Here is a 19774-nt window from a genome sequence, read left to right as displayed (position 1 = left end):
AAGGAGTCTGCAGTCTTCGTGCAGATAAACAAGACAGATAAAGGAAGGGGAAACACAAGCACAGAATAATACATGTGAGCAATGCAGCAGGACAACAGTTGCACAAGCAGGAACAGAAGCCAGATAATGGAACACCATTTCAATACCCTACCTACTGGGTGCTTTTATTTCCTCTCCTGACTCTTGAGTTCTTCGGTGTTTAAGCAAATGTTAAGTGGATCTTCATTTTTGACAACTTCATTCTTCTAATCTTTCCTCTATTACCATAGGAAAACACAGAGGAAAATATCTTGAGTTTCTTATTTACCTTTGTTCCTTTTTCATCCCTGCTATCTTTTTCTTTCAGGTATTCTTGCCTCACAGGATAAGCAATCTAGGTTTAATCTGATGCTCCAGTAATTTAGTCTTCTCCTTGTGTATCTCTCCTTTTTTCCATATTGGTAAGTCTACATTACGCCTTCGTCTCCCAATAGCTTCAACATATTTACACATCTTAGACTACAGGCATTATTATCTACAGGCATTATTCTGAACTAAGGCACACTTAGGAGGAGCTCTGCAATCTAATTTTTTTTTTTTCTGGGGGCTCTAGATCATGCAGAAGTACATGTCTTAACAAGACACTCAGTAAGTTGCAGCCTGCATTCTCTACAAGGTTAGTCCTGAACAGAGTTCATCCTCAGAGCAGTTATGGATGATGCTTCATGATGGCAGACCCAGAGGGATTTCTGCATCTGCAAACTGTGTCCTTGTCCTCAGCTTGTGTATTCCTGGGCATCTCCACTTCTGTTCTGATTAGAACAGTAAGGAAAAGAATCTTTATTTTTTTTTTTTTCTGCACTTAGGAAGGATCTTAAAGGATCATTCCAAATTTCTTTGAGATAGATATCTGACCAGAGAATCTTCCACAATCACCACTTTACTCTTCTACTCATACAAATGTCAGAGATGCAATGCTCACCAAATTGTACTGCAATGCAATCTTGATGAAGGAGTTTGTGGTACAGCAGCCCATGATAATATAAGTGCTAAAGACACCTTTAACTCCCCGGCAAATCTATACCCAAGCAGTATTGCTATGATCAAGTACTAAAAGTCTGAGTCAGACACTGCAAAACATGCACATTTCTTTAGATGAGAAGTTATATGTTCTTCTATTTGCCTCTCAGCAACCACAAGCACCAGTACCTTTCTTACAAGGAAAAAATAAAAAAGCACAGATTCCACATAACTGTAGAGAACAATATTATTAGAAACAAATAGAAAAGAAAAATAATGTGTTGGCAATGCAGCATTAATCTTTGTATCCCATCCCCTTCCATTTCACATTCAGCGTTATTCACATGGTCCATTTCCTCCTCGTTCATTAGGCCGTCTTCCTTAATTATTCAATTCCCTCTGCTGCTCCTTCACAGACGGGACTAGGCTGGGATCCGTGACATTCTCCTCACCTATGAGGAACTGCACCTTTAAAAGTCAACAGCAATATGAAGCTAACTTAAGCACATAAGCTTGTGGTACACAGGACTGAGCAGTTACTTAAACTCAGGGAGTGATACAGAGATCACTTACGCTCATCACAGCTTGCTGCTGCAGAGGAAGGCAGCTGCGCTCCTCTTTGCCCTCACTCTCTGGCCACGCACATTTTCTCTCCTGAGCCATCAGTGCACTCCTCAACAGCCCACAGGCTGAGCCACCAAGCTAAACCAACAGAACCCTTTTCACTTTGCAGACTTCCTTTTCTTCCATTTCAACTTCCCAAACAGGACAGCTGTAGTATCAGAAAACCACCAGTGCTCATACTGGTGAGAGCAGCAGGACTGGGCAACCAGGGCTGAAGACACAGGACCTGCAGCAGCTGGCAATTAGATCAGCCTCTGAACCTGTGGCTCTGAGTGTGAAACTACAAGAGTAAAACAAGTACGAATGGGAGGAAAGATTTAATTAAAAAGACTCACAGCTGAAAAGACCTAAACTCTTATGATTCTTGTCCCAGAAACCAGCTCCTCCAGAAGCCAACAAAAGAGCTTGATAAGCTTATTGTTCCAGCTACTATAGAGAAATCTGGTGTGTGAATAGAGTGATTTTACTCATTGAATTTTGCAGAGAGCTGGCAAAAAGCAGAGAGAGAAAGAATCCTTCGTGTAAGTACACAAGAACGTAGCAATTTCCACACTCTGTATGGACAGAAATTTTGCAAGAGGTGACTGATATAAAAGTCTTCTACTTAAGGAAAAGCAAGTTCACATGTTCTTCATTTTGTATGGGCATTTCCTATAAGTGTAGCACATTTTCTCACATTGCTATTTGGAGTTACCTTTAAAACTGAGGTGTTTCACTGGAAACTGTATGTTTAATTTATAAATGATACTTGAATTGTATGTGAATAAGGAAAGAGAAGTGCCCAAAATAACAGAAGAACAAAACAAGAGGGACATCGTAACTTCAGCCTAAGGACTCTCCCTGAACACTTACGGATGGAACTAAAAATAGCTATTCAGTGAAAAGGAGTAGCCAGAAGAGAAATTAACACAGCATGGCATAGGGTACCTGACACAAAAGTTAAGGCCATCAAAAACATGTCCGTTGCAAGCTTCTTAAAAGGGTATTACCCTCTATACTGAGAGTAGATATGGACGCTTGTGTGACGTTGGTAAAGACATAAAGAGCACAATCACCTGAAACACATACTTACCTACATCCCAGAATTAAATTTTTGTTCCTCCTGTCAAATGAGAGCTGCTTTTCACAACCTTCACTGATTACTCAAGCAGTACAATGCCTTCATCAAGACAGAAAAACATTTTCCTACCACAGTTCTATTTCAAACTGATTTTGCTTCCAGCTAGGTTTTAACTATTTCTCGTGGTTTCAGGTAGAAAAGCATCATCTCTTAGCAGAGAAGACATCTCTCTCTCACATTTCACAGCTAGGAGAATACGAAAAGTGTGCATCTGTACAAGGATGAGAACAGAAAATAACAGTAGATAAAAATGAGGTTATCTGAATATTACAGACAATAAGGGGTTTGTGTAGTCTTTGTTCCATAAGTTGGTGAACATATGAAGTCGCATCCCTTTATCCAGAGATAAAGTACATCTCTTACTCATACAAATGAACATATACTTTTCAAAAAAACAATTTAAAACAAATCACAAAACAAATCACAATAACAAATTATCAGTCTCTATCATTTTTTTTAATTATTCCTTTTTTGTGTCTGCAAAACCAAAAGGTAAAAGGAAACTGAGGGTGTACAGGGAGAATTTCAGAATGGAAATGCAGGTAACGGGAGAGTATGTTAGAACATAATAACAAGACAAAACTGCAGAAGAATAGCAAAGAGAGGAGATAATGATGGAACAAAAAAATAAAAACAAACATTTGGCTGCTGGAGGACTGGACATTCAGTGAAAGGATGTGGATATAAACAAGACAGAAAATGAGAAGGACAGAGTGGGAAGAAAAGACATTGAAAAAAGACAGAGTGCTGATTAGACCTTCAAAATTAGAGCCAAGCTGTAATAGAACATAATGTTAAAATGCTCTTGAATATTATGTTCCTAACTCAATTATTTTAATGCTCCAGTTTACCAAGTAACACTTTTTTTTTTTTTTTTTAAAGAAGCAAGCACTAACAGCAGGCATCCTTCTAGGTGTGTCTGTTTAGTCAACATCATAATAAAGAAGTTAACTAAGAAACCCATTTGCTCCGTAAAGTGAAGAGGCACATCACATGTAGTAGGAGTTCAGTCTCAGGTACTGGCTGCCCAACCCTTTTAGAATTGTACTCCCCCTCAGAAGCTCCAAAGCAGCCAGAAGGCTGACAGAGCTCACTCGCTGGTATGGATAGCATCTAGCACACTTGGAAAAGTATAAGTCAGTAACTACAAAGAGTACATTAGAAAGAAATTAAAGTCTGAGTTAAGGCCATTAAAGTTTTTTATTTAATATTTGACATTTACATTTGTCCTTTGTACCAAAAGATTGGATTAATCAAAAGAATCAAAACAGTTGAAGAGCTTACTTCAGGTTTAATTAACACCATGCACTAAATATCATCCAAAACTTGGAAGAGACTTCATAATGTAATAAAAAGCAAAGAAAAAAGAGCAGTTATAATAGGCTTACTTTGATCCAGGCTGACTCATTACTATAGAGATTGCCAGACAAAAATCCAAACCCATCATTGTTCCCTCGTATGTCCTAGAGCGCAGATATTAGACTCATTTTATTTTAAACAGGAACATCTACTAGCGCTAGACCTTAGCACTGAGCTGTCAGGCTCCACTGGTACTTGATGTTGAGCAACTCAATTGAGAACTATTCCTCAGTTTCCCAGCTATTTTTTTATTTTTTATGGCAAGATAGTTATGCCTTCTACACCCCATCTAAAGAAACAAAGTAATTGTCATGTTACGGGTTTAAAAACATTAAAAGTTAACATAAAATGAAACTATTATGCATCCTTCTTTTTGTAATTTCATATTTTAGATACAAGTCTTCACATTTGATTATTACTGTTAGACAAAGAATTTAACTCTGACTTAATGATTTAAATCAGATTAAATCATTTAATAATGATTTCTTCGTGTATCTTGTGTCCAAAAGAATTTTTAAAAGCAAATAAGAAAGCTCCTATTTTCCTTTTGGTAAAGTAATGTTTTTGGAAACAAGGTTTATGTGATTATTGTGTATGTTTGTGACCACACCTGTACCTATGACCTCTTTCACTATCTATTTCCAATATTTTTAAACCTTTGACTAATTTCAGTAATTCTCAAAGGAACAGACATCACAAAAATGCAAGTTCTTTCAAATGTTATGAGATTAGCTAGTCAAGTAGAAGGACCAAAACGTATCATCTCATGCAGGGAGGACCTCTTTTCTTAAACCCTGTTCCACAGGAGAGAAGAATTATGCATGTCTCATCCACAGGAAGATTTCTGACATCTGTTGCAGCTTAATGGTCACAAAATTCAAGAAAAAACCAAAGTTATTGGTCATGGAACTGTTTGTTAATGGAAAAGGGTCTGTTTATCATTTGCATTATGGTTTTTGACTTGTTTTCCCTTAAAGACAACTTTACCAAGACAACTAGTTGAAGGCATAGTGAACGCTCTGAAAAACAAAGGACATCTCTGCATCATTTTTTCCATTTGACTTTCATTCCCCTTTCTTTTACTTCAGTGCACATCAAGGCTACCACGAAGTCCTACTGCAGCAGACAACAAAAAAAAAAGTAATTAAAATTTACCTACGATCCCCCAGCCCCAACGTGGGTAACACTGAGGCATTTCCAGACCACTGCTAGCTTCCACACGTCCTTTGAAAAACAGCTTATAGTGGCTCCTCTGAAAGACGGGGGGACTGCTGGGCTGAAACAATGCCACTAGATAACCAGGTAGTACTTCAAATTATGCTCATCATGTCTAGGTACTGAAAAACTTGGTCTTTCAAAAGCTTCATCTAAATTCCTCAAACTGAATGCTTCTCTGGATAAATTCACATCATCCAGAACACAGACTCTTCCATGCTAGGGACAGAATCTAACCAATTAAGCGTAACATCAACATAGAACAAAAGAAATTTGAGCAAGCTCAAAAGAAAACAACTGTGTGAAAGCATCCCTATCAATCACATCACAGATACTATACCTTAAAAAATAATTTGGTACTGTGAGGAATCTTAAACCAGTAACTGAGACACCGAAGTTGACTGTCCCTACATTTGTACATTTAAGAACTGAAGGCAAACGTTGCTGCAGAAGATGGCCTATACTCCAAAATTCACTCCCAACTTTGACTAATTCAGTCACAAGGTGCACTATAAGTAGTGTAATTCACCAAACAGGTGCACTAGGGTATGTTAAGGCTTAAGTTTAAGCTAGAAACATAGCTACTTTATTTAAATTAAGTAATAGAAGTTGGTGGACAATATACATTAATAGTAACAACCCATTTAGGGAAAAAAAAGTTTCCTATTGTATTTGATTCAGGAATTTTGTCTGCTAAAAGAAAACAAGGTAAGTGTGATCATGTGAATACAATCTTTATGTTGTTCAGAATAAAAATTATAGTTCTAAGCCCACATTACTTTGAGAAAAATCCTTAGGTATGTTTACTTCGAGAAGTTATTTTGGCGTTTTATAACTCAAATTACAGTTTCCTGGTTTGCATAACAACAATGTACCTGACTGATTCTTTTTAGCTGCAGTTCTATAAATAAGAAAACTCCCAAACACTAAATTTATCTCGGAGCTCTTGAAGATTTATTGCAAGCTGTTCTTAAGAGTGCTGATCCAGCTTTCAAATTCGTAGAAACTAACTGTCAGGTTGCCCAAATGAGAACACAACTGAATGCCGAAGAGATGCAGTTGCACAGAAGTCTAAATGTATAGATACTCATAGGCATTACAATTATTCATTGAGATTATTAGCACAAGAAAAGAATTTGTTGGATTGGATGCTTGAAATGCAAAGTGGGTCAATACTTCACTCAGGCAGAAATGAGTGGGTGCAGATTCTGAATACTCTGTCCCAGCCAATTTTAGGCACATACCTCCTGTTCACATTTTAGAAAGATGGAAAAAAACAACAGTGAAGCTTCATCACAGAAACAATTCAGATTTAGAATTCTTTTTACATTCCAAGACTCAAATGGAAAATAAATAAATAAAACCAGGTAGTGCTATGCTAAGCGTTGCCACAAAAATCACAGAAGAGAGGTGTTTCTAAAGGGCATTCCTCAAATCTAAACTAGGTGTCTGACCACAGTGTTCCCAGATGCCAATAAACTCTTACAGGAGATGTCTAAACTTTCAAAGTGGAAAAAAAGAACAACAAAAAGAAAAAAATACACACACAACAGGATAGATAAGTCAGTTCCTGAAACCTGACAGAATCTGACAGAATTTAGAGGGTTAGCATAAAAGCTTACTGTCGGTACTAATAACACCTGCATGGCCTGGGTCATCTAGAAGTTGACCTATAGGTTCACATGGAATTTTACCTGCAAAAAACTTTCAGCACCTGTAAAATGAAATGGCAGCTAAGTAGCAATTCTGACAAAAAATATTTCGGGACCTACATTCAACATAGGGAGATGGGGCTGAAGTATCTAAGTTATTTTGCAATCTGTCTTAAGTCCTAAAATTGACACAGTCTCAGATGTACACACTAGTTCCCACCCACATTCCTTCCCACCTTTAAGCCATAAATAAGAATTTAACTAGTAAAAATGCTTGGAGTCAAGTGAACGTGTGTGTTACCATTCATAGCTGACTGGATAGGACTTCCTACTATCTGTTAACAGGTTCTGGTAGTCAGCAGGAGACTGATGCCTGCTGAGTCAGCCTCTGCTCATTAATTCTTTCTCCAGAAGGTTACTCCCACCTTTCTTTATAGAGATAGAAACAACTTTTTTTTTAAACAAAAGGAGGGCCTATAGTCTTCTTGCACCTCACATGCCAGTACTTCTCTTGAACACCTTCACAGCAAGATAATTCAAGTGTCAAATCATTAAAAAATTCGGTGGAGAAATAAAAGTGTACTCATCTGCATATACAGCATGAGCTGAAGGTGAAAAAAGATGAAGTCCAAAAGAACAGATGTTCTTAGATAGGTACTGCTGGTTAATGAAGTACAAAGACCTAACGATGTCAAGAGAAGGCAGGCCAGAAAGGAGAGAAGATACACTATGAGAAGAAGCACGAGCAACTGGAACAGAATGACCGATGGGCAACTAATTGCACGCACCACCCTTGACTATAATACAGGGGAATTACACCTCGTCATCAGAAAGCCACCGAGTACTCCAGCCATCAGCTCACTGTGCCCGCAGAATTGTCTTAAGATCTGTAGTGTTAAGTCCTCCTGATCCCTGCATCTTCATTTCTGCAGGTATGCAATATGATCTGGTTGCGCACCGCCATCCCTGCCTTCGCCTCAAAAGCCTCCATGTTCTCTCTGCACTTTCTTCTTTCCTGTGATTGCCCTCAATTTCACAATGTTATTGTATGCAGTCCCTAAAACATTGGCTTGAAGCATATATTGAGCAATTACAGTCACAACCTGCTCAGCAAATAACACAGCAGAAAATTGAATCCATGTCTACTCTGTTCTGACTTGGTATTAGAAAATTAGTACTCACTGAAAAAAAAAAAAAAAAGATGGCTGTCATCTATGACAACTGGTGATTAATTAGCATCAAAAACACAAGTGGTGTAAGAAAATGCCGGCTGCTTCTGAATGAAAGATTAACACAGGTCTCTCAACATATCAGAACTTTTACAGACATGAAAAACTGATGTGCTGACTGTGAGCACATGGTATTCTTACTACACCGCAATGCATATATAATAGAAATACTAATATAGAGCATAAGCTTGACCCTATGTGTAGTTTTGATCAATTCCTGTCAACTTCAAAAACACATAGCCCTTAGTAAGCAGAAGACAAGATCAAGCACAGGTTGTAGATCTTCAAAAAACCATTGATAATAAAAAGCACATCACCAAAATGAAATAAGACAAGTAGATCTTAAATGGATAATAAGGAAGTCGGAGAGATGAGAATTATGATCCTTTTCTTCCTAGTATTATGGACTACAGTAACTTTCGACAGCTACATGAATGCTACAGCCTTGTATCCACTCCTGTATTCGGGTCTAAGTTGATTTTGCACACACACAAAATCGCTTCCTGGTGTCCAGGAGCACACTAACAACCTGTGGACGGTCTGCAAGATTTAAGGGATGTGAACAGCTTTCCATAGACTCTTTCAGCCACAATGAAATCCCTATATCATAGCGACGAGTGAAGTATTTTGCAATGTATGAAATGCTATAACAAACACAACTTCTTCATTTTTTTCTCTGCCGTTGATAGCTAAAGCATCGTACTATTACCACAATAGAAATTAGCATCATACACTACTGAGAAACTAGGTTGAAACATAAAAAAAAGTGATGTCAAGTCGTCTGAATTTTAATGTGTAAAACGATGTGGTAGCTAATGAAAATTTAGAAGAAAGTGACAGCTGTCAAGGCCGAACTCCTCAACAACCGCGAGGCATTCAACTCCCACCAAAAGAAGCAGGAGTCAGTTACCTACACAGACCTAGCAACTGCCTTGACTGGAACAGGCTTTTGTTCAGAAATTAAACTGCACAAATGTTTCAGTTTCTGTGAATTCTCAGGCTAGAAAAAGCACCAACTGTTCCGTAGTACCCAGTTAGAGTTTGATCAAATAGGATTTTATTCATTGCAAAATGAAAACATCCAACACTTCTGACACTGAAGCAACGTATTGTGTCGTACCAGCCTCAGTCCATGCAAAATATAAAAACTGACCATCAGCAAACGGTTAAAAAAAATAATTCACCCTCTGTTATTCAGGCTGACAAAGGCTACCCAAAGCTTGTACTGATGACCAGATAGCCACCACACTATACTCTCAGTACCTATAAAGCAGAATAAAAGAGATCTCATATGTAGTGAGCTTGACTGAGAGCAAGTTCAATAGCAAGAAAGGGAGACTCGTGTCTCGGGATAACACTGCCAGAGTAGAATAATGTATGTGCATTTAGATTAAAAATCGTATGAGAAACAGGACGATGAAATGGTAATAGGCGTGACTGCTCTAGTACCCTTTTAAATTCCAAGTATTCACAGCTCATGCACAGAAATAGTAAAATATGCACATCTGTGCATCTCCAAATCCAAGCGGGTGCCTCTCCGTAACACCACGCAAAACCTGGAGCAGAGGGAAGGTTCCCAAGCGTACGCCTGCGGATAAAACCACCCGGAGAGCCGCCGGCCACAGAGTTTTTTGTAGGACAGCCGAGTCCCGAGGGCGGGCTCCCCGGCCAGCAGCCCTCCGGCTGTCTCCCTCCCGGCCGCGTCCCCGGGCTGGGCTGGGAGCGGCACCTGCCCTCCGGCCCCGCCGGCACACGGCGGGGAGCCTGGCTGCGGGGCGCGGCGGAGGGGCGCGGGGGCACGGCGCGGAGCAGGGCAGGGCAGGGCAGGGGGCCGCGGGGAGCCCGCCTCACCTCGAAGAGGGGCCCGATCTTGTTCTTCTCCAGGTAGGCTTGGATCCTGGTCTGCTGGTGAGACGCCATCAAGAGCTCCGGAGGCGGGAGCTGGAGCTCCTCTCCCCCGGCGGCGGTGGCTGCTGCGGTCCCTCCGGCTGCTCCCGGCTCTCTCCCCCCGCCGCCCAAGGGCTGCCCGAAGTCCCGGGGCCGGGGCTAACTCCGCTAACCGGGAGCAGGGAGGAAGCAGCCGGGCGCCAGCCGCCCGCTCCGCTGGGCTGGAGGCGGCGGCGGCGGGCGGCGGGCTCAGCCCCCCTCAGGGAGCCGCGGGCAGGCGCTGCCTGGAGCGGAGCATGGTGCAGGGAGGGGACGAGCTGCAAAGGCGGCCCCCGAACTGTGCGTGTGGTGTGTGTGCGTGTGGCGTGTGGTGTGTGTGCGTGTGCCCGCCTGGCAGCGCCTTGGTTACGGGCACAGCCGCGGCTGGAGCTGCCGCCCTCGCCACAGCGCCGCTCCCTCAGCCAGCGGCCGGGGGCTCCGGGCAGCGCCGCGGCCGTTGGGCGCCCGTTAACGGCCGGGCTCCGGCGACAAAAGGGGGGCGGGAGGCGGGAGGCGGGGGCTGCCCTGCCCTACCCAGCCATGCCCTGCCCAGCCCAGCCATTCCCTACACGCTCCCCTGGCTCAAAGTTCAGCCCTGAGGGGCTTGAACGCTGCGCTCAAACTTGGGCTACCTCAGAGCGGACTGTGGGCTTGCAGAGGGACAGCCAGCGCTTTTCCTGCGTTTTTTATTGTGTTTCAACCATAAAACGCTACCTTTCTCGTGATCCTGATGAAATTCCCAGTTTGCGGCTGCGAGCATCTTAATAAAATAGTTCAGGTACCTCGGTAGATGCTTGCTGGTCACGGGTCGTGTCGAGTTCTCTCCAGTAGCCAAGGGCTGGTGGAGTAAATGAGAAATTTCTAGCTGGCTTCACAGAGTAGTGAGTTAATGGCTACATCAGGATTTATTCTTTCTCCACTGGAAGTAATTAGTTCCCCCACCTTTTCCACAAGCAGGGTCTTGAACAGCTGTTTGTGTTATTATTTCTCTTCAGAGAAGAACAAACATAAATATTCTTCTCAGGATTTGGCACATCCTGCAGTAACTGTTTCTGCTGTACCAGCATTCACCTGTTTTTCATTTAAAAAAAAAAAAAAAGGCATAGTTTACATTTTCATGAGAATTTTTTAAAAGCTCAAAGCAGCTTTGAAGAATGCCCAGGTATTGGAGGTATTGGGAGCATTCGGCACATCTGCTGTATCAGGCTGCCCGCTGCCAGTCAAGCTGTGCTCTGCGAACACAAGAGCACAAGCTTCTCCTGATTCAGAAACCGTTAAAGAAGGATGAATTTTGTCAGGAGTCAAAAGATCATGAGTTCTGCTCCTACACTGACTGTTGTTTGACTTCAAAGACCTCTTAACTGACCTAAAACTTGTGCCTCTACCTAGAAGGAGGTCAGATGTAAGCCTGTTATATAGACAGTTTGCTGCATACCCTGTAACATAAGCAAAAGCTTGTAGAATCCTTTAACGGCTTTGCTGGAACATGCTCAGCTTCACTATTCATCCCAGTGAGGCAGAGTTTTTGTCTTCCTTGGCACTAGGAAGAATTGCCCTTTTTGTATTTGGATTTCTAATCTGTTGTTAGCAAGTCTTCTAAAATTCATATCAGCTCAAAGTTTTAGTATATTGTCTCCACTGAAGTACAGCTACCTTGGCTGGTGCTAAGCGAGTTTAATCAGTCTAATGAGGATCATACAATCATAAGGGTAATTGCCAGTGATGCAGGTTCTCTATAATGGCTCTAATGATTCCCATCAGATGAGGATGTTTGTAAAATTTCACAAGTCTCTCCATAACCCAGACTGCTCCAATAGATAAAAGTCTCCCACTTTGCAAAATGATGCCTCCCTCCCACGATCCAAAAATGAGAACATATGTTTCCACAGCCCTACACAGCCTGACTTTTCAAAGCAGCAGTGCTTCTGGACCTGCTGAGACCTGACCGCACCAGGACCTGCAAACTCTACAGAGGCCAATAAGAGAAATAAAGAAACAAGACTATCTGCAATACAAGTAGGAAAGAGGACTTACTAAAGGAGATTTTAAAGACAGCTTAACTGTCTACAGTTGCATGTTGTGCAATTAGATAGAACCCAAGATCTCAGTGTTAAAACTTCAGTTTTTTTTTCTTGTTGTTCATTTCAGTGTTTTGTTTCTTTTTCATAGAATCACAGAATGGCTGAGGCTGAAAGGGACCTCTGGAGGTTTTCTGGTCCACACCCTGTGCTCAAGTAGGGCCATCCAGAGCTAATTGCTTATACCTGCGTCCAGAAGGCTTTTGACCATCTCCAAAGATGGTGGATCTTTCTGATACTGTTTGTAATTTTTTTGTAATTTTATTTCCCTAGACATTTTTCCTCTCTAAACCATCCCCTGAACATATAATCTAGACTATGTGGCTTGGGAGACACCCTAACAATCCTGCTGTGGTGGGAAATCTTCTAAAGCAAAATACAGAATTAGCTTTCCAAGCAAACACACCCCCATAAATCCACATTTTCCCATAACACTTAACTGAGATGTTATCCTTTGATATGGATTAGGCACTTCAGTTAGGCAGTTCCTTACCAAGAACTTCGTGTAACTGTTCTCTTGCGGAAGGTCTCCTGCAGCTCCCTAACGGAAAGTTCTGAGTGCTGAAGTATGGGAGTGCAGGTATCTCCTGCAGAGAGCACAGGCTCAGTGACATGACAGAGTAGGAAAAGAAGCTTCACTGTTAGCGTTTTTTACTCTTTTTCAAAGAGAGCACTAAAACTGTTGGTAGATTTAAGATATGTCACACTAAGACAGCTATCAATAAATACCCATGATTCACAAATAAACACAAGAGTCAGGGTATGTCCCTTTTGTCTTCTCAGTTTATTTTAAAATAGATATTAACACAGGTCTTCTAAATATGAACTTTCATTTTAATATTGAAGCATCAGATTTTTTAAAAAACAAAAACCTCCTGGATTAAAATTAATATAAATTTATAATGTCCCAATCAGCTCTCAGCAATCTTTTTTGCATGAGCAACTGAACACTCAGTTACTTCACAGCCCAGTTGTGGAATATAGTCTCTGTATTGTGCTATCCTATGATCCTTGTTTCATTTTGTAGATATTTGTTAAAGCCAAACAACATTTATTCATAGGAATGTATTTGGGTATAAAGAACAGTATACAGTATGCACATCTGTGTAAAACTGGACTGAACTGTAGGAACAAAAATGACTGCAGAAATTTGCACACAGGCATCAAAAAGTGAAAGAAGTCTCAATTTCAAATCATATGCACCACACAAAGTTAAAAATATAAGATATAAAAAACGGGTATGTGTGTAATTTTAAGATGCTTGTGATGACTCTCTTCAGTTTTTATCCTTTGGCTGCACCTATAATATCTGAGATCCAGACATATTAACTATTGTATTTTGGTTGTTTTCTCATCATTCTCCTTGCTCACTAAAGGAAGAAAAGTGCAGTAACATTGATATTTTGGTAGGTTCTTTTTGTTTTGATATGTTTAGTTTGAGGAGGGTTCCATTAAGTAATTCCATAGTATTCTATGTAATTCCAGTCATGTCATCCATTTTTCAGGAATAAGATTTCTGCAGTTCAAACACTGAACAATGAATTTTCAAAGTTATGTGCACTTGCGGTACCAATTGCAGTTAAAATGCCCAGGCTTTACCTAAAATAAAGTTGTTTTTCAGGAGAGTCAGAGCTGCCACTGCTTAAAACAAAAGGAAACTGATGACTTGGCTGTCTCTAAAGGTACTCTGTGGGTCACAAATACCCATTGCCAAGTCAACAATTTTCTTTCTGCTGGCTAAAATTTGATCTGCGTGCCCTGTAGGAAGAATATTTTTTGAGATGGCATCTGAAGTGCAAGATACATTAATATCTAAGAGAAAGTTATAGTAGCAATATATGAATTTATTACAGACCTTTACATGGCTTTGTAGTTCCCTGTGTTTTTTATGCTTCAACTATCAAAATTGTCACTGGAAATTCCTTAACAAAGCTTTCAAAAACAATTGGTAAAAAAGAAAACAACTAGCAGGCACATTAAAAGATACAGTGCTCGTCAAAAACCTGGTCATATTTTCTTGATAAAGCTTTCAATATGTCAAAGTTTTCTTTGAATGTAATAACTTTGTAACAAAGAGTTCTTCAATTTCTGTGTTCTGCTTCTATTGAGTTTGATACTCTGTGCAAAGTCATTATCTACTTCATGAAGGGGAAAGAGAGCCATTAGTCAACAGCTGACTAAATATAGCTCTTACAGTATGTTTGTATTTAAAATATGAAGCTGAAATTACCTTCAGGAAAATAAAAATCCCTCAGTTCCCGCACCTTATACACGAGTCATTATTTTTTATTGCTAAAGCACAGCCTTGGAACTTTACCTACCCTTGTTGTAAAAAAATTTAAAACAGCATACACGCACACTGGCTGAATATTGCAGTGCTTCAAGCTGTTTAAAATAATGGAGGTCTAGCAGTTCCTGACCTAGAAAGCTGCCATCTAGCTTTTTATTTAGTTATTCCCCTAAAAATGGATCTGCTTAGATAGTATGTTGTCAAAAGAAATTGAAGCATCTTAGTTTGTTGTACTGAAATATCCAATTTGCCTTTTATCCCACATCAAGTTAGCAGACAGAACTGGGAATAACGTCACTGGGAGGGTCATGCTAATGATTTTGTATACCTAATCTTGTTTGGTGCATTTGTTTATACCTGTTCAGTAAAGGATAATATCCCTACTGAGCTATCCCTATCCATATCAGCTTGAGTTTATACAACCTTGAATGTCCGTCCAATGTTTTTATATTCACTGCAAGATAAGAGCCATACAACTTCAAAATCTGGGCTGGGCTCAGGCTCATTGTAAAAACAAGGTTTCCTTTGCTTCATCACTCTCCCAGAGCATTAAACCTCTCTAAGTGTTGGATATTTTGTCCATTACATGTTGTGATCTTGGCAACAAACACTCAGCCTCTGCAATAAAACATTCCTACTCCCTGCAGGACTGGAACCCTTGGGAACTTGCTTGCATTATTCTCAAGCTCTCAATAAGAACAAACCACTAGAAAATCCTGGATTCGTAAGCCCACACTGTGCTTTAGGAGGATGAGTGACTATCTCTTTGATTCCTCTTAGTCGCAGATGTATTGTGTAATTTCTTTTCATTCTTCATGTTCACCTTCCTGCTTCCAATAGCTTGTTTAGGAACACTCTTCTCTCATTCTATTTAGAGACAAATGCATCTAAACTTCAAAAAAAAAAAAAAACACAGTTAATATCCTATTACTAATACAACCATTAATAGAAATCACTATCGTTTCAAGTCATGATTGCCACTTGTATCCATTTTTAGCATATTTATAATTGTTTTCCTTCTGGTTGGCTACACATAATCATAACACATTAGTAAAAGGAATAGTAGCCCTGCATATAAGAACACAAATCATAGAGCAGGACCCGATTGTGTACGTGAAGCATAGAATGGTTTGGGTTGGAAGGGACCTTAGAGATCATCTTGTTACACCCCCCCTGCCATGGGCAGGGATGCCAAAATGTTAAATGTGTTCCAAGGACAGATTTGCTCCAAGATCTCACAGTTTAAGTGCAGAAGACTACGGGCAGGCACTGTAAGGAAGCCAGTTTACAACTGCAAGGCAGCCTGCTAAGCAGAGCTCTCATCATCAAAATGGATAGGCCAGATCCGTATTCAGCAACACTAACAGTCAGGGACTCAAATAATTAACTAAAAGATTTATAACACCAGCTGACAGTTACATTCCTCTCCCTTCCAGAGGGATACAAAGAATAATTTAATTAAATGTTAGTGACTAAGAGTGTAAAATACAGTTCTTAAAACTATGTTCCTTTCCCTTCTGCTCCATGGCTCTATCAGGCAGGCCACAGGAGCATCTCTCTGCACTGTTGTCATTCCGGTGGCGTGGATGGATGACAGCGAGGACTGAAGCGAGATCTTTTGGCATGTACTGCTGTCCCCAATGTCTGATCTATTTCTTCGGCCGGTGACTGGTAACTCTCATATTGTGGAAACCAGCCACTAGAGGGGAATAAAGAGTCACACTCTGCTGCTGTGGGTTACACCGCTCACTGCTGTGCAGGCAGGCGCTCAGACGTGTCCACGAACATGTGCTGTACCTGCGGCAGCACACTGCTTCGTGTCAGCTTCCATTCGTGTATGCATGTTGTACTCAGCAGGGCTTACTTAAGGGTCCATAAACCTGGAGTATATTTGTATACTCACTGCGTAATTATTAGAAATGCTTGTACTGCTAGCTATCTTAATTACTTGCGGTGGTAACATCGTGTTTGCTCTGAACCACAAGCATTTCACCATATTTTTTTTAGCTTGAAGCATGTAAATCAGGTTGTCTTGCTTAAAGATAGACACACTTCAAGTGCTTTGCCAGATGATGACCTTTTCAATGGTAGTTGGCGGGGGAGGTAGTAGGGAAGAGGGGCAATGGCAGAGAACGGTCACAGCAAGGAGTGCTGTTAAGCCTTAGCATCCTGTCAGAGGTACAGCACTCCAGCAAGCTGTTGAAAGGAGGTGAGGCTCATAAGTAAAGCTGTTAAAGGGTGTACCAGTGCAGAAGCTAATTTAGACAGAGGAAGCTTAGGACAACTAGTTTTCAAGTGCTTGAATTAGCTTTTGTGTACACAACTTGGACTTCTCTGCTCTTTACCACACAAGTTTATGCTAGTCAAGGATTCTCCTCATTCATCAGGAATCCCTAAAGAGCACAGGCAATTGTTTTCTGTATTACTTTTTGTTACCAGAACATAGCTAAGAACGAACAGGATTATGCTCAGTGAGCATACCAGTAATACCAGTTTCCAAAATTAAAAAAAAAAAAAAAAAAAAAAAAAAAAAAAAAAAAGACTAAGCCACAATCATGAAGGGAGACCTTATAATAAACTTTAAACCTTTATATTTCACAGTTTCAAGGGCTTTGGGCCACCCCTCGTTCTGTTTCCCACTCCCTGACACAAAGCTGTGATCTCTAGGAACTCATTTTTTTCTGCAGTGAAAGCAAAGATTCTGTTGTAGCCACTTGACTGCAGGAACTAGGGGCAGAAAAAAAAAGGCACTACACATAAAAGGAGTAATGGGAAAGAATATATGATTTGGCAACACTGCTGTATCTTCTTTTCTAGGCTTAATGGAGCTGGATTTGAAGACAATACCCAGGGACAGGAGCTTAAAACTTGAAAATTTACTAACCTAAAGATTGCTATCTTCCTGCAAAAATCCAAAGAGATATTACTTGCTTTTTAGTGAGAGGGAGGCTAGCAATGATTCCATCTTAATTTCCTGTAGTAGGAAGCTTAGCAACCATTCTGTAATAATATCTCATCCTTAGGTGATTACTGCTAATGCTTGTAGGGATGTGAAATTAGAGGAAGTCCTTGAAATATTAATGCCAATGCCCATTACAGTCCTTGAAGAGGAGGACAAGGACCTTGGACTGAATGTGCCATTGAATGCTTGCCCTTGGCAGTGTTGCAGCCGTCACACACGCAGCTGATTCTTTCTAAAGGGGGAAAATTCTTGGCTGAGGATCCATCCCCTTGGGTTTGTTTCTCATGGAAAATGCTGGACACAAGGTGACATCATCATGGCTGATTTGCTTAATTGGAAGGAGAAACTGAGATTTCTGCTATTCTGCAACTGTCTAATTTTACAAAGTTTTAACTGATTTTCCTAAAGCAACATGAGTGCAGGTCTTCATACACTACTGCCTTGCTAATGAGTTGCATTTTCCACTTGATACACCAAATCTTAGCCATACAGCTGTCTCCCCTGACAGTTATGAACTTTGAGCATTTAAAAGAATATGCATTACAATAAGAACATACATCAGACAATTAGCAAAAAGGTAATTGAATTTGTCTCCCATCCCAAAACAGAGGGAAAAGCTTGGCTTGTGATTAGCAACATAACATCCCTAATAACATTTTAAAATGTAGGATTAATTTTCCAGCACTTGATAAAGCAATTTACATTTCATAAGCTTCATTGTCCTAAACAATTTTGAAATAAAGGATTATCTTCTGTAGCAAAATTGAAAGGCTTATTTGGAGACTAGGTTACCTATGTGCCTGAGCTTTTTTATGAAAAGAAGTGGCTGGTTATTTTGCTGGAAACTTTTTTTCATACAAATAGAGGAATGTATTATCTATTTTACAGAAATATATTAGGTACAGTCATTGTCTTATCAGGAAATGTAAATTCCAAACTAAGTTTAAAAATATAATATATGGATGGGTACTCACTTTCCCTCAAAAGAATAAAGCATGCAAATATAGGCCATGCATATTATAGAAACAATAATTCAGTGCTTATGAACAACACTTCAGTTAAAAATTAATTGTATTTTCAAGTGTTCTAGGAGTCGAGATTTTAATATTTTAGTAATTGTTGGCTGACCTTTAAATCTTGTTAGTAGAGTGTTTGCATGAATCGGGCCCCAGTTGTTCTATTCCAGTTGGATTTGTGGACTGAGTCGTGAATGGTTTGTTCTGTGGGAACTGTCTGTGCCAAATGACGCATATAAAATTATAGAGTATTTTGGATAATGCAGTATAGAAATTCAGCATAGTGGCTTTCTTTGCAACCAGAACTATTTTCTAATTGTTAGGTAAGCATTAATACATGGCTTAAAAGCTGTAATTTATAGACTTTAATACATTATCAAAGATAAGCATAAGATTTTTTTTTTTTTACATTTGTCTGGCTTTTAAGGCTTGTTTGGCTAATGCTGTAGGAGAGAGAGAGTTTTAAAAAAGAAATGGGGATACTCACAATTGTGCATTTACATGAGGACTTTTTGATGACATCTGAATTATGGCATGGAAGCAAACAACAACAAAAAAAACAGAACATCGAGAAAAGCATAAGGAAATAAGGGGCTGGAAAACTATTAAAGGAGAAAATTATGCAAGTATCTACAAAACTAACAAGAACAGTAGGAGTGAGCAAAATGCTAGGGTCATGCAGTGTACAACAGATTAGTTCTCTGGAGGATCTGGAAAGGATCATAGACCAGGTGTGAGGGTTCATTAGAAAATGATAACTATCAAGCTCCCTATACAAGTCTGTGCTGTCAGCTTTGTCAAAATACCAAAGTAAACAACACATTTGTCTACTTATGCCTAAGAAGAGACAAGAAAATTCCAAGAGTTATTGAATCATACCTGTAAGACCGAGCCTATGCCTTTAACTTTAGTGGGATCAGTATCGGGTTCACATACCATTTACTTATAAAGGGTAAACAGAACAGAAAGCCCAAAGCTTTCAAAAGAATTTTGAAAAGTTACATTTCAAAGAACAGATATAAATTGACTGCCAGATTTGTTGGTGCAGCCTTTTTCTTAAGTAGCAACATGCTGCACTTGAGAAAAGATGCTTGAATGAAAAGTCTGTTCAAAATGGAGAAAATACAAGAAAGATAACAGCATTGTCTGTTATCTCCAACAGACTGTGAGCATATACACAGGTTGCTGTTATTGAGCTTTAGATAAAATATACTGTTTTTTAAAACATTTTGAAAGGTTTCGAGAATCACTTTGAATTATTGGGAATCAAGTCAGTTGTGAACATTCTCCCAAATAATTAATCC

General features: G+C 39.9%; 1 protein-coding gene across 4 annotated transcripts in view; it reads right to left on the bottom strand.

Annotated features, from left to right (window-relative positions):
- The window catches only part of C2H8orf34 (chromosome 2 C8orf34 homolog), a 171912-nt gene extending 159589 nt beyond the window's left edge, over nucleotides 1-12323 (bottom strand). For all 4 annotated transcript variants that reach the window (XM_040545856.1, XM_040545855.1, XM_040545858.1 and 1 more), the window contains exon 1: nucleotides 10050-12323. In XM_040545856.1, the coding sequence (XP_040401790.1) occupies nucleotides 10050-10118 (69 nt within the window). In that variant the 5' untranslated portion in view covers nucleotides 10119-12323. The remainder of the gene's footprint in view (nucleotides 1-10049) is intronic.
- Nucleotides 12324-19774: the final 7451 nt, after the last annotated feature.

This window comes from Cygnus olor, chromosome 2, assembly GCF_009769625.2.
Source record: "Cygnus olor isolate bCygOlo1 chromosome 2, bCygOlo1.pri.v2, whole genome shotgun sequence".
Classification (NCBI taxonomy): Eukaryota; Metazoa; Chordata; class Aves; order Anseriformes; family Anatidae; genus Cygnus; species Cygnus olor.
The sequence above is the reverse complement of the archived record's forward strand: the minus strand, read 5'-3'. Positions and strand labels throughout refer to the sequence as shown.